The sequence below is a fragment of the Aquila chrysaetos genome, chromosome 7 (assembly GCF_900496995.4).
Source record: "Aquila chrysaetos chrysaetos chromosome 7, bAquChr1.4, whole genome shotgun sequence".
Lineage (NCBI taxonomy): Eukaryota > Metazoa > Chordata > Aves > Accipitriformes > Accipitridae > Aquila > Aquila chrysaetos.
The window spans coordinates 39370055-39382918 of NC_044010.1; the positions used below are offsets into that span (position 1 = coordinate 39370055).

At 39.3% G+C, this 12864-nt stretch overlaps 1 protein-coding gene across 11 annotated transcripts in view; it reads left to right on the forward strand.

Annotated features, from left to right (window-relative positions):
• RPGR (retinitis pigmentosa GTPase regulator) overlaps positions 1-12864 on the forward strand; it is a 44554-nt gene continuing 31690 nt past the window's right edge. For 2 of the 11 annotated variants that reach the window (XM_030020167.2, XM_030020170.2), the window contains exons 1-3: positions 1-817; positions 3007-3132; positions 9128-9220. In XM_030020167.2, the coding sequence (XP_029876027.1) occupies positions 550-817; positions 3007-3132; positions 9128-9220 (487 nt within the window). In that variant the 5' untranslated portion in view covers positions 1-549. The other 9 variants (XM_030020171.2, XM_041124808.1, XM_030020172.2 and 6 more) reach the window with 9 other exon arrangements.

A 12864-nucleotide genomic window follows, 5' to 3' on the forward strand; every position in this document is an offset into this window, starting at 1 on the left:
TGGACTTATTCCAGTGGGGTCTGCACAACTGCCATCACCTAAGTGACCCTGGTTGGGTGGATGGCTGAATGTCTTCTTGTGCACCCCATCAAAAGACTTTACAGGGACATGCTGGTGAAACAGAGACCACCAAATAGAGGAAACTTGTCTGTTAGGACAGCAGAATCGCGGTGGTGACAAAATAAAGTTTCTGATTTACGTTCTGTTCACCTGGCTGAGGCAGGGCAGACCCTCCAATCGCTCAGCAAAGCCAGCGGATGTATCAGGAGCCTGGCTAAGCAGGGAGCTCACGGTAGAGCCCCAGTGCGAGATGGCTGCTCGGGCAGCTGGAGGCAGGGGCAGCCTACAGAGGCGGCAAACAGAAACGATGCCCGGGCATCCCGGGACGGTGCCAGGAAAGCCACGCTCTGCTGGAGAGGAGTCTCGCAAGGGGCTTTCAAGAGAGGTGAGTCTTCCCTTCCTTTCAGCACCCGTGACCCCCCGCCCGGCGTCCCTCCCCGTCCGTGGGGAGGCACGGACAACCCGCCGCCGGCTGAGGGGAACGTCAAGATGGCGGAGCGGGAACCGCAGGCGCCCGCCGGCCGCCAGGGGGCGCTGCCACCCCCACCCCACCGCCAGCCCGCAGGCCGGGCCTCCTCCCGGCGGCTGTGGCTTCGTCGGCGGGCGCTGCGCCGCTCTCTATGGCCGTTGCCCGTGGCAGGGCCTCTGTTTACTTCCGGCAGGCCGCCGCCGCCGCTGTGCATGGGGCGCGGGGGCGGCCGCCCGCCGCCAGCTGCCATGGCCGAGCCCGCCGAGGAGGACGAGCTGCCGGTGCCCGGTGAGTGCTGCCGGTCCCTCACAAGGGACGGAGCTGCGGGGCGGGGCGGGGGACCTCGTCCGCCTGTGGCGTTCCCCGCCCGCTTCCCCCCCCCCCCCCCCCCCACGGCGGTGGCTGTGGGCGCCATCACCGGCGCCCCAACGGCCGCCTCCCTGCCCCGTTGTGCGGCCGCGGCCCCCCCCCCCCCCGGTGGCCCCGCTCTGCGCTTCGCGGCCGCCCCCGGCTCCTCTGCGGCCTGCCGGTGCGGGCCGCCGGCTCGGGCCGGTGTCTTCCGGCGTCTGGGGAGAAAGACGTACGCTGACGTCAGAGATTAGTCGGCGGCAAGCTTGCTGTCGTCACCGGCGTGGTATAGTAGTGCAGCGGTTAAGTAGGCAGGGTTTTTTTTTTTTTTCCAGTTAGTAAATGAGTTTTGCTCCGCGGCTCGACCTGCGGTAATTTTTAGGCATTTGCTCGGTGCCGAGACAGCAAAAACCTCATTTATGTTGTGTGGGGTGTAATTCTGTGAATTGGTAGGATTTAATTTCCCAGCTGACGGCTTCGGTTTCAGTTGGGAAATATTGGAGGTATGAAGGATGTTTGTGAACTAAACTGCTTTTTGCATACGTTGAATTAAAAAAAAAATTATATTTTCATGTTAACGCATCTGAAAGAAAAAGAAATGAACCAGCGAGCTCTACTTTGGCATGAGGGCCAAAGAGATCACTGTAAGCGCGTTCAAATATGCAGCATGGCTGTCTGGCTGGAGATTAGAACTTAAAATAGAGTTTTCAGGTGCCTTCTAGCATGTCTGTGGTTGTAGGTGTGTCTGCATAAAATGAGGAAAAACTCAACCCTTTCTTTAAAAAGGCTTGAATTCGTCTGCACAAGGCTTGTTTTTAATAAAACAGTGAAACATATCTAGAGGGGTAGTAAATACAATTTTATACGTGTCTGCTGAACCTGATGCGTAAAATAACATGTCATTTGCAAATATGGGAAACTTTTGCATTAAAGAATCATTTCAAAATGAATATCAAATTTAAAGAGCAAACTTTCAGTTTTGGAGCTGGGGTGCAGACTATTGATTGTTTTCATTGAAAGTAAATACACGAAGATGATTCAATGTTACTATCAAATTATATGTAATTTTACAGAAGCAGTCCAGTGTTACTGTTTGTGTTTGTGTTATCATAGCTTACATGTTAACAAAAAGTCTGCAAGGCAAAGGCTTGGTTTTTTCCTTTGTTTTCTCTCAAAAAAAATTACTCTGTGCTTAAAGCACAAGGTTTGACATTTTAAAATAGGAGGTCTAATTGTGCTTTGCCACATTGTCTGCATGGCTTTTGGCAAATTATTTAACTTGTAAGTTCATTTATTTTCCTGTAGAATTAATATTTACTGCGTCAAGCCACATGCTTAACCAAAAGGTGAATGAATAGTTAACATTCTATGTTTTAAAACAATATTGCTGACACTTTTGAAAGTGGGCAGAATCGAGAAAACTAGACAGATTACAAGGGCAGAAGAGCTGTCTGGACTTTATTTTGGGGTCGTTTTGTTTGGGTTTTCTTAGATCATGGTTTGATGATCAAAGGCGGTTGTGCCAACACATGTTTTGAAGGCTGAGAGTTTTGATTTTAGGGGGACATTTTTAGAGCACATGTATCTTTTCAGATGGGTGAGGAAGAGTGGTCAGTTTGGAGCCTGTCACCTCTTTACAGTGTGTGTGTGTCTCTCTCTCTAATCCAATTTGGAAAACCTGTTTGAATTCAAGTATAAACGTAAGTGAGAACTCTTTGTCCCGACCCGCTTTCAGGATGAGCTTTTTATTTTACTTTCTGGGGGCAGTTATTCAGAGTTCTTTATTCTTTCTTTTATATAGCTAGTAGTTTTTCTTAGAGGGTAGAGATAAAGTACATTAGTGTACTTTAGAATAAATTATGTCCTCAGAACACAATATACCAACAACAATACCTGTTCTATTAGGAAATTCATGGAAGCTAAGAAGAATCAGAAGGACTAAAATGTGAGCCTGAAAATGAAGTAGTCTTGGTGAAGCAGAATGGAATAAAACGCTTCAGCCATTTTTTAAAAAAAGAAAAAGATAGGAAACTAAAATGTGCAATTGAATTAATAGGAATTGACCATTTCAAAATGTATGAGGCAAAACTTGTTTTCACTAAAATTGACATTATCTTTTTGTGTTTCAGAATCAGGTGCTGTTTTCACATTTGGAAAAAGCAAATTTGCAGAAGATATTCCTAGCAAGTTCTGGTTCAAAAATGACAAGCCTGTACTTATATCATGTGGAGATGAACATACCGCTATTGTTACAGGTCAGTATTGGAAATGGAGTATATGATAAAAGGTTATATACTTGGACAGCTTGGAAAGTATGATTTTTATTTGAATCCTGAGGTAATATATCAGATGAGGTTGTGGAGAGGAGAGAGGACTGTTCTGTGGGAGCTATTGGATGCCTTTGAAGTTAGTGTGAGATCACTGAAGGTTTTCACAAGACATGCCCAAGAACTGTCATAAGGGAATCTGTAATAACTGAATGTATCGCACAGGATTTAAAGTAAGCATGACTTTGTTCAGCTTGAATGTTTCTTGTGAATCTGACAGTGTTTAGTAGGCAATCTTAAATATGGAGGTTTGTATCCTGGAAGTAAACAGTATCTGTTGAACACGGTCAACAAGTTCACTAGGAATCTGCCTGAAACAATAGATAAAACTGTATCTCTGAAATGAAGATTCGAATTACTGTTAACTGTCAACTGAAAATAACCTTTGAAAGAGCAACTCCAAAAACTTCAGAAAATCCTACTAAAATCAGAAATAAATTGCCAAAGCATTCAAAGAAGCTCAGATCAATACAGTGAGCAGTATTAATTTTTATTTTCATTGCTTTGAAATGATGGAAACAATACTCATTGAAGAATTTGTGAAATTATACAATTAATTTTTCAAGCCTAACTTTATAGAAGATGTATTATCCATGAATAATAAGTTTATTTGGAACAAAACCTGACACTTTTTCTTGGATTGAACCAGTTCTATTAAATTGCCTGTTGCATGAAATTAGTCAGAATGTAGCCTGGGACACTATGAAATTTCCCTTCTGAAAATTTTTTTTTTATGTATCCTTTGATATGCCCACACCCAGTTTGAAATAACACTAGTATAATTCTCAGTTTAGACTAGTCATTTTAAATTGCCTCCTTGCGTTCCCCCAGCATGTGCCTGCGCCAGCACTGTTACCCTCATCAGCAACAGTCCCCTAACTCCCATGTCACTGTAATAGCAGCCACTTAGATAAAGCTTTTGATGAAGTCAACTTGCATAGGTTTGCATGCAGCATCATTTCTCTACTATCTCCCCTTCTCCCTGTTGTTTTAATCTATGCAGCATGTTTCAAAACTGTCTCTGTAGCTGGCCTTTGCTGTTGTAGTGTGCTGATAAGTCACCAGAGAAGCTTCTAGTTAATCAGATCTTTATTTTCTCAAAGCTTTTGAGGAGAAGGAACTGTAGAAGCATGAGTACAAAATTTCTTTGGGACCAAAAGGTATTTTGGGACATTGTAAATTAGAGGTAAAAGTGAGGGTAAAATACTGATCAACAACGAGCAAAGGTAGAGAAACTGCAAGAGCCGTACAAAAAAGTGAAGAAGGGAGACAGAAAACCTTTGTCCCTCATTTGTTCTTCACACCTGTGCATGCCCGTGTGCACCTCGCATTTCTGCTGTTAGATGGAGTTGGATGATACAGTGGAATTACAGCCCTTCTTGAATGACATTGAACTGCAGTTAACACCTGGAATAAAAGGTCCAGAAGTGCATGCCGATAATGACTTTACTGAGAAGGGTACAGACCTTGTGGGAAACCAGGAGCTTCTTGAAATCCAGCTGAACCTGACCTGGAAGAGATAAAAGACAAACATCACTGAGGAAGGAAAAGTATCTCAAGCAGGTGTGTCTTAATGCATGCTTCATTTTATTTTCAGTCTTTATTTACAGGTCACAAAATTCCCCCATCCTTTTTTTTCCACCCCCTGGAAGTGGTGGTGGGACCTATGTATGCAGGGGACAGTGGGAATATGAGGTAGATTCAAATCTAATAGAAATATATCAGTTTTACACTAACATGTCTCAACAATCACCCAAACTGATACAAAACATTCCTTAAAGCTGGTTTTGGGCTGGAGAGACAGCTACATCGAACACTGAACCTTGACTGAATGCAAATGAAGAAAATGTACAGGCACTAATATTTAGCGTTCAAACAAAATATTCAGAAAATTTCAAATACCGCTTTCATCTAATCCAGCATCAATATTCCTATATGACTTCTAGGGAGAAAAGTGTAAAGTAAATGTAAAATACTTTGTTCTTTGGCTTTCTAGGTCAGGAGTTAGAGTCCAAAACTTTATTTACATACTGTAGCTGTATGTTGGAATAGAAAGGACCAGTGATAGTTACTTTCTGACTTTGAGTTGGCTTGCTGAGCTAGTCGGAGAAACATTTTCTTCTCCAGTTTTTGGAGTCTGGGATTGAAATTTGTGTTTGTTTATTCATTTGCTCTCTACCTTTAGCACAATATTCATTAAAATGTTTGAGCCGGAGTTTTTTTTAAGCAGTTGTCTTCTTTAGTTCTTTAACACAGTCATGAGCAGTATATTTTCCAGCATCACTTGTAATATGTTTAATAATGTTTCTTGCCCCATTTCTATATTTTTTTTGCCCAAGAATACTGACAGTCCACTCCCTGCATCTTCTGTAACTGCAGGCATTGGAAAGCCAATTTATTCATCCTGTTGGAAGCTGGTGTGAAGTAAGTGATGTTGTGCATGTTTTTAAGAATCTCCTCCCAATACCTTTCTATTAAGTTGCTTTTCTACAAAACTCCTAAAGTTAACAGCTGTCTTATTGTTTATTTGCCTTGATTAAAGTGTCCTAGGCAGCTTGCCCACATTTGATCAAAGAGGCTGATCCTGTTCACAAGGGGGAAAATGATGATGACAGAAGACACATTTTCTGAACTCAGAGCTCTGGAGAGAAATGAAGCCCCCAGTGCAAGAGGGTAGAAGGAAAGAAAGAAGTATCAAGTGTAAAAGTAGGAGTGAAAAGAGGTGCATATGGAACCACAACAAGAGAGTATGCTCATAATTTTGAGTTTTGTAAGGCATTAAACATTAAAGAATTTACACCACAGAGACTTTGGAATCTCTCCAGGTCTTTGGACACCAGTTTCCTTCTGTTCTTTCTGCCTACAAGCAGGCCAGCAGAACATGGCACAGTATCTTTTGCATGAACTGCAAGGGGAAAATGAGAAAGATTAGTACATGTTTGTGTTGATCTTTGATACGTGTAGGAGCAAGCAACGTACTGCGCTGATTCTGTTTGTGTGATACTAAATGTCCTAAGTGTGACTGTTCTTATTGCTCAATAAAGCTTTTATTTTGAGAATATCATGATTTGCTGAACAAAACCAATGTCATTCCCGTTTTTGTGAGATTTATTTGAATTGTATATTAATTTTAATAATTTTTATATATATATATTTTAATAATTCAGCTGCTGAATGAATGCCTTTAGTAGCACTTCATGAACCAGGGGAGCACATGACAGATTGGGTTCCCAAGAATCACAGTTGTGACAGCAGCTGCTCATATGAGGAATGTACTGGTTAGGAGACACTCTCTTCCTGAAGTCTCTTGCAAAACCTCTGTTCCTAAAGCCGTAAGCATCTTGTGGCTTCCCTAATAGCCCTGAATTGATGTTGGTGAAACATCTGCTGGTGATATGCCAATGCATACATATGTTGGAGAAATACTCCAGTCTTACATCAGGATGAAGGTAGGTACTGGTGTTGCAAGTCTGTTTTCATCACCAAAATAGTCTGAGTAGTCCCTTTCTTTATGTCCTGTTGTTTCCCTTCTGCTGCCCAGAGTCATAATCTTACTCTGCCAGACCCGTCTTCTGTCAGCCATTCCAGCTGGCAGACGGCCACAATCTCTGTATGTCAGCACCGAAGTGGAAGCAAAAAACCAAGAGCAATCTGAATTTGCAAAGTTTTGAAATATGATCCTTGCCTGTTTGTCTGCTGTTGAATTAGTTCTCACTTCAGTGCATCTGTGGTGATGACTGGAGATATCTCAGTATGCAATTATGAAAATAGGGCCTTTTGCATACAAAATTGCGTCGTGTTTCCTGGCCAGCTTAGATTGCATCATGTCTGTCCCAAAACCTGATTTGCTGTACAGACCCAGAAATGTTGCTTCATTACAGGCATTTGTTTAGGTTCCTCTGTAGTGTCTACTAGTTTTCATTCACTGTCTGAATTACCTGCTTTGCAGTTTTCTTATTTTCTGTTACACTGCTAAGTGTTGAAAGGCTGAAATTATAAAAGGCTGTCACTCAGCTGTAAAAGAATGTAAAAAAATTCCTCTCATCTATTAAGCTCCTTGACTTAGAAAGCAATCAATGCCTGAGAATTTAAAGACGGGTATAAGAAACAGCAGATTAGAGGATGAAAAGCATGACCTGTTGGAATTTTGAATGGATAAAAGGAAATGTGCTTAAATTGAATTATGGCAGCTTGGCATCATATTCCCACAGGAGTACTGCTTTCTTATAAAGGCAGTTAGAAAGTATAAACCAAGGATACAAGGAAGCATATACCAATATAGGATGCCATTTGCTAATAAAAATTCTTTCTGTTAAGGTGCGTTTGGCTTTCAGTGACAGACAGCTCTGCATGTGTTTTGACATGATTGCATTATGAAAATCGGGATGGTGATATAAATGCTATTAGTAAAACACCATGAGTGTAGACTTGACCTCACACTTTTTTCTCTTTCCAGCTTTCTTAGAAAGACATAATACTGACACATAGCCCCACGTTCCAAAAATTGTCAAATCTAATAATTTGATTGGGACTTTAGATAATAGTTATTATTAGTTGTTGGTGGGGTTTTTTTAACTATGTGGTTATATTTAAGAAAATAAATGGATTTTTTTTTAACAGAGTACGTGTTTTTGTTCTATTTTAAACATTTCAGTATCATATTTCAGGGTCTCGGTAAATCACATTCAGAAGCTTCACTGGGAACCTACACTACTGAAGTACAAACAGCGATAATATTTTGGCATCGTTATGTGGAATTGCTGTTATGCATTGCAATCATGTGATAATAGTTGATGGCTAGGGTGACAAAGTTAGTTTATGTGACAGCCTTGTGGTGGAGTCTAACTCACGCAGACCTTCATCAAAAGTAAACAAACTCCTTTTAACAGTTGTAAAAGGTCCAGCGTTTTTGACAAATTAGTTTCTATTGTTTTGCAAAGATTTCTGTTGGAACAAGGGTTTTATCTTTGGGTGTGAACTTCACAGCTTTACGAAAGGTAATAGTTTAAAAACTGAACTGAAATGAAATGAATTCATTTTAAGGTATTGTCAGTAGTCAGTTTTGGTTAATTTGCATGCCTGATGACAAAGGTTTCATCTGTTCATATACCATCCATCCTCTTAAAAAAACACTGGTTATTCGGAATTGCAACAGTTCATTTTTTGTAATGGTCAAACCTGCAAGTTCAATGACACATCATACCAGTTTCTGAAATATGATTCTAGCATTGCTCCTGTTGAAGATCTGTAATCTAATGTTTGCATTTAGGTTTACAAAACTCTGTGACTGCGTGGTGTTTTTATGCATTCCTTCTTTATATGCAGGGTGACAAATTAATACAATTTGTGGACACATTTGAAATTTTATCAGAAACTATGTTCTGTAGGAGTGCAAATTTGTAAATCATTTTAAGAGAAGACATATAGCAGCAAAAGAAATATCTGCCCCCCCAAACAGTGAAATAAGCTGATTACAAAATTGTGTTTGTATTAATTATATAGCTGCATTATTCATTCCTGTCTTTGGGGCAAAAGATGTGGGTGCTCACTTAAATGTGCTGTTGTTTTATAAGTAGGCCTATAGATACTGTGGTTTCTGAACTGCAGGGTCTGTCCAAGGGTACAACGTTTTATTTTCTGAAGAGCACTTTATCTGTCCTGTAATTAAAGGAGATGATGTTTGTTCTGCTTTTTGTCTCTTCTTCTGGCTGGGGATTTCTTACTTAAAAAATGAAATTACTACTTTCGTACTGAAAAATCAGGAGGACATTAATTATTGTTTACACTTAAATATTGTACTGCCTAATCTTAAACCTTACATTAAAAAGGAAGTAATAAATAGCATAGTGTGTGAATGACCATCTTGTCTTGAGTGAGGTATTCAAACACTTGTATGGATTCTGACTGTGCATTTTTTTTTCAGGGAATGGTAAACTATACATGTTTGGCAGTAACAACTGGGGCCAATTAGGACTAGGATCAAAGAACACTGTCAGCAAACCAACATGTGTTAAAGGTTTGTTTAATTTTTCTTTTTTTGTCTTTTTGAAAGGAGACCCTTGTGAGAAGGCACTTCCTAAGATGCAGTTCCAAAATAACTGTTTCTGCCGCCTTTACTCATCATGTGTAGCATATTACTGCACAAGCTCATAAAGGTAGCTTAAAAGGATTCCTGATTGATTTTTCATCAGTTCCAGATTCTGGGTCCTTTTGCGTCTGAAGATTACTTCAGATACATAAAATCCTGTCTTTTTTGAGGGCTGTCATTTTATGTAATATTTGCCTTTTCTGACAAACCACATCTTCATTGTGACTGCAAAGACATTAATCAAATGCTTGGTCTCTGCAGTGTGGTCTATGTGTTAGAAATCAGACTTCCAAACACCATTGTGTAACCTTTGTATTGCTTTTGTTTTAGCACCTTTATAAATGAAAAAATCTATCAGGAACTTTCTACAAGTACTACTGCATTTTTAGCAAGTATAAGAAGTGCCCGAGGGGGTATAAATGTTAATATATTTGTATTATATATAAGCAGTAATATATATATTATTGTATTATATGTAAGCAGTAAAATAAATGCCCATATTCTTTCATGTGTTGTAAAATATGTTTTCATTGCACTATTATCTTCTTGATCTTTCCTGGCTGGTTTTATCTTGTCAAACAAAACTAAGTCAATACTTTTTCCCTGTCCCCTTACTTATGTCAAGTCAGATCTATCCCATTAACACATTTCTTTTCACCATTAAATGTTTATCCTCATCCTTTCTGCCAGCAGATCGATCTGTTAACTTATTGTTAAAAACAAATTATCCTGCTTGTTCAAACTCTTTTCCTCCTGATTTAGTTTATTCTGCTGTCCTTTATCTGCTCCTCTCTGTATTTCACTTCAGAGGGAGAATGCAGCTACTTTCAGGTTCACATCATCTATCAGAGAGATTGATTCTTCCCTTGGCTTAAATGGATTGGGTGTCAGTTGTTTGGGTTTTTTTTTACTGTCAAATTGCAATGGCGAATAAAAGACGAAGAGAAGATGACAGCAATTCAAACCAGACCTGGCATCCATTGAAAAAAATCACAAGAGGGGTATCTTTCTTCTTGGCAGTAGGCAGCAGAAGAAAGTCCTGGAGCTTTTCTGACTAGATTTCAGTCATCACTTGGCTTTGGGAACGGGGTTGCAAGGACACATTTCAGTATCCAAATGGTTGTGGCTGTATGTTTTCTGAGAAAATATCTTCTGGGACTTGACTAGAGACTAATGAAATTGGTTATGAAAAATTGCCAGCAACGTTGTAAATATAGCGTGGCTCATCAAATACAATTGATTAGCCTAAGTGGGAGGAAGGTTAGGGAGCACAGGCTTCTGAAGAGCTGATGAAGATCATCTCTGAAGTTGGAGGCAGAGTTTTGGGATATAAAGCAGCAAATTAAGATTGTAGGAAGAAGCCAGCATTGGAAGTGTTATGGTTCCAGCCTGGTGGTGGTGGTGGGTGTTGGATAGGATAGGCAGGAACCTGAATTTGGACAATTTATGTTTGTGTCTCTGTGATAGATGAGAGATGGTTCCTGCTTAAGTAGTTAGATTTATTCAGTGACTTGGTAGAAGGCACTTTAATCTGAATGTTATGGAGCTGGTGAAAGTTGATTTGGAAGAACTGAAAAAGGGTTTCTGAAAGGGATGATGGTTGTTGGCTTTGTCATGGACTAGCACAGTGGAAAAGCAATTAAAGATAGATTATGTAAAAAGTAATGCTGTTTTAAGAGCACTGTATAGGGCACATGGACATGGCCGAGAGAAGATAAATTGTTGGTAACGATCAGTAGTTGGAGAGAGGAAGGAAAAGTCAGTGAGATTTTTTTCCTCTGTGAAATGGAGTGCACTTGCCATGGGAGAAAAGGCACCTCTGTATTTTCTCTCTCCCACCAAAATAACTCTTGACTCCTCTCACATACATTCCCAGTCTTTCACAGTGCCCAGACTGCAGAGAAGTACATGCAATGGTTGGGTGGTAATTGAGCTGAAATTGAGACAGGATGGTATATGCAAAAATTTTAGGCACTAGTCCAGATAGGACTGTCCTTAGCAATTGAGGTTAGTGATCGGTAAGAGGGCAGTGCAGACCAAAAGTCTAGCAAAAAAGGTAGCTGTGCATAATGAAGGAAGATAGGGATGATAAGACAAAAGAACAGTCTGATTTTAAAAATTTAAGATAGTGAGAAAAGCATAAGAGGGAGTTAAGAATAGTACTGTTAATGGAAACTGAAGACAGCTTTAAGCATGCATTTTGTCCTGCAACTTGATATCTTCTTTGAGGCATATCCCATAAATGGTAAATTCTGGGGAATGTGGCATTAGGATGAAGTAGCCATCATCAAGTTAGCCTGAGCGTCAGCTATAAGTTTTTAAGGTCTATATCTGTTTCTTGTCTTGGGGGAATCCTGATTCAGTAAGTTATGTGCTAGGTTCAGATGGGCAACGAATCTTGTAATCATTCTGTTGATAAAAATGTGAAAAAAATCAGAGCTCCCTCTAGAGCATAGAACATTTTGTTGTTGAACCAGCTATCAGCTTGCTTATAACTTTTCCCCCCCCTTTGGCTTTAATTCATAGCTTTAAAACCAGAAAAAACAAAACTTGCTGTTTGTGGAAGAAACCACACTTTAGTTTACACAGGTATGTAACCTATATTATATACATATTAAAGATAGATTTCTTCCTTTGCTTTCACGTAAAATTACATTAGGAACCCCAGGAGTATTGAGGAAGGAAAAATAAATGAAAATGTGACTATTAAAACTTGGGGTTTTGATATCCAGTTCTTTGAATCCTTGATTTATTCTGAGCCAGTGCATTTATAAAATAATGTTATATTTTTGCTAGCAATAGGCAGATGAAAAGGCATTTGAGGTGTGGTTAACAATTATCAAATATTTCATTTAAGCACTGTAAAGGTATATTAATATTTTTTATATATCTGTACTCAAATTTTCCTTTGACAAATAATTTATCTTTACTAGTGTGAAGTTATATATTTGAGTAAATACAGTAGAACCAAATGTTTTCAAGTCTTCAAATTTTGTTGCATTTTGGTTAGAAAAGATAGTCTGCTATTTCAATGACAAGTTGCTTTATTAAGCTATAAATAAATAAACTCTAAATTTAAACTAAAAAATAAATTTTGAGAGAGACAGTATACAGAGAATTGATGCAAATTCTTGTCATGCTTCTAAAATTTATGTAATGGAATAGCCATCTTTGTGGTTGCAATCCTTTAGCTTGCAGTAATGTTATAAAGAGGATTGTTTGATTATTAGGAGGTTTATATATGTGTAGACCCTGAGCACTGTAAATAAGACTATTAGAATAAACCAGAACATTTTAATAACAGTGGAGTATGCAAGACTGCACAGGGTAAATATTAGTCACTTTTAGTGTACACACTGGCTAGATAATTTGTGGCCATTTATATAGCAAGGACCATTTATAAATTGTACGTCAGTTGCTTATCACATTTGTGTCTGGATTTGTGTTATTAATGGGCCTTATCTTTTTCATCATAGATGAGCACTTTAGATGTGAAACATACTAAAATTAAAAATATAAATCTTAAAGTTCTCTTAAGTTGAAAATATCAATCATCAGCTTTAACTTAAATT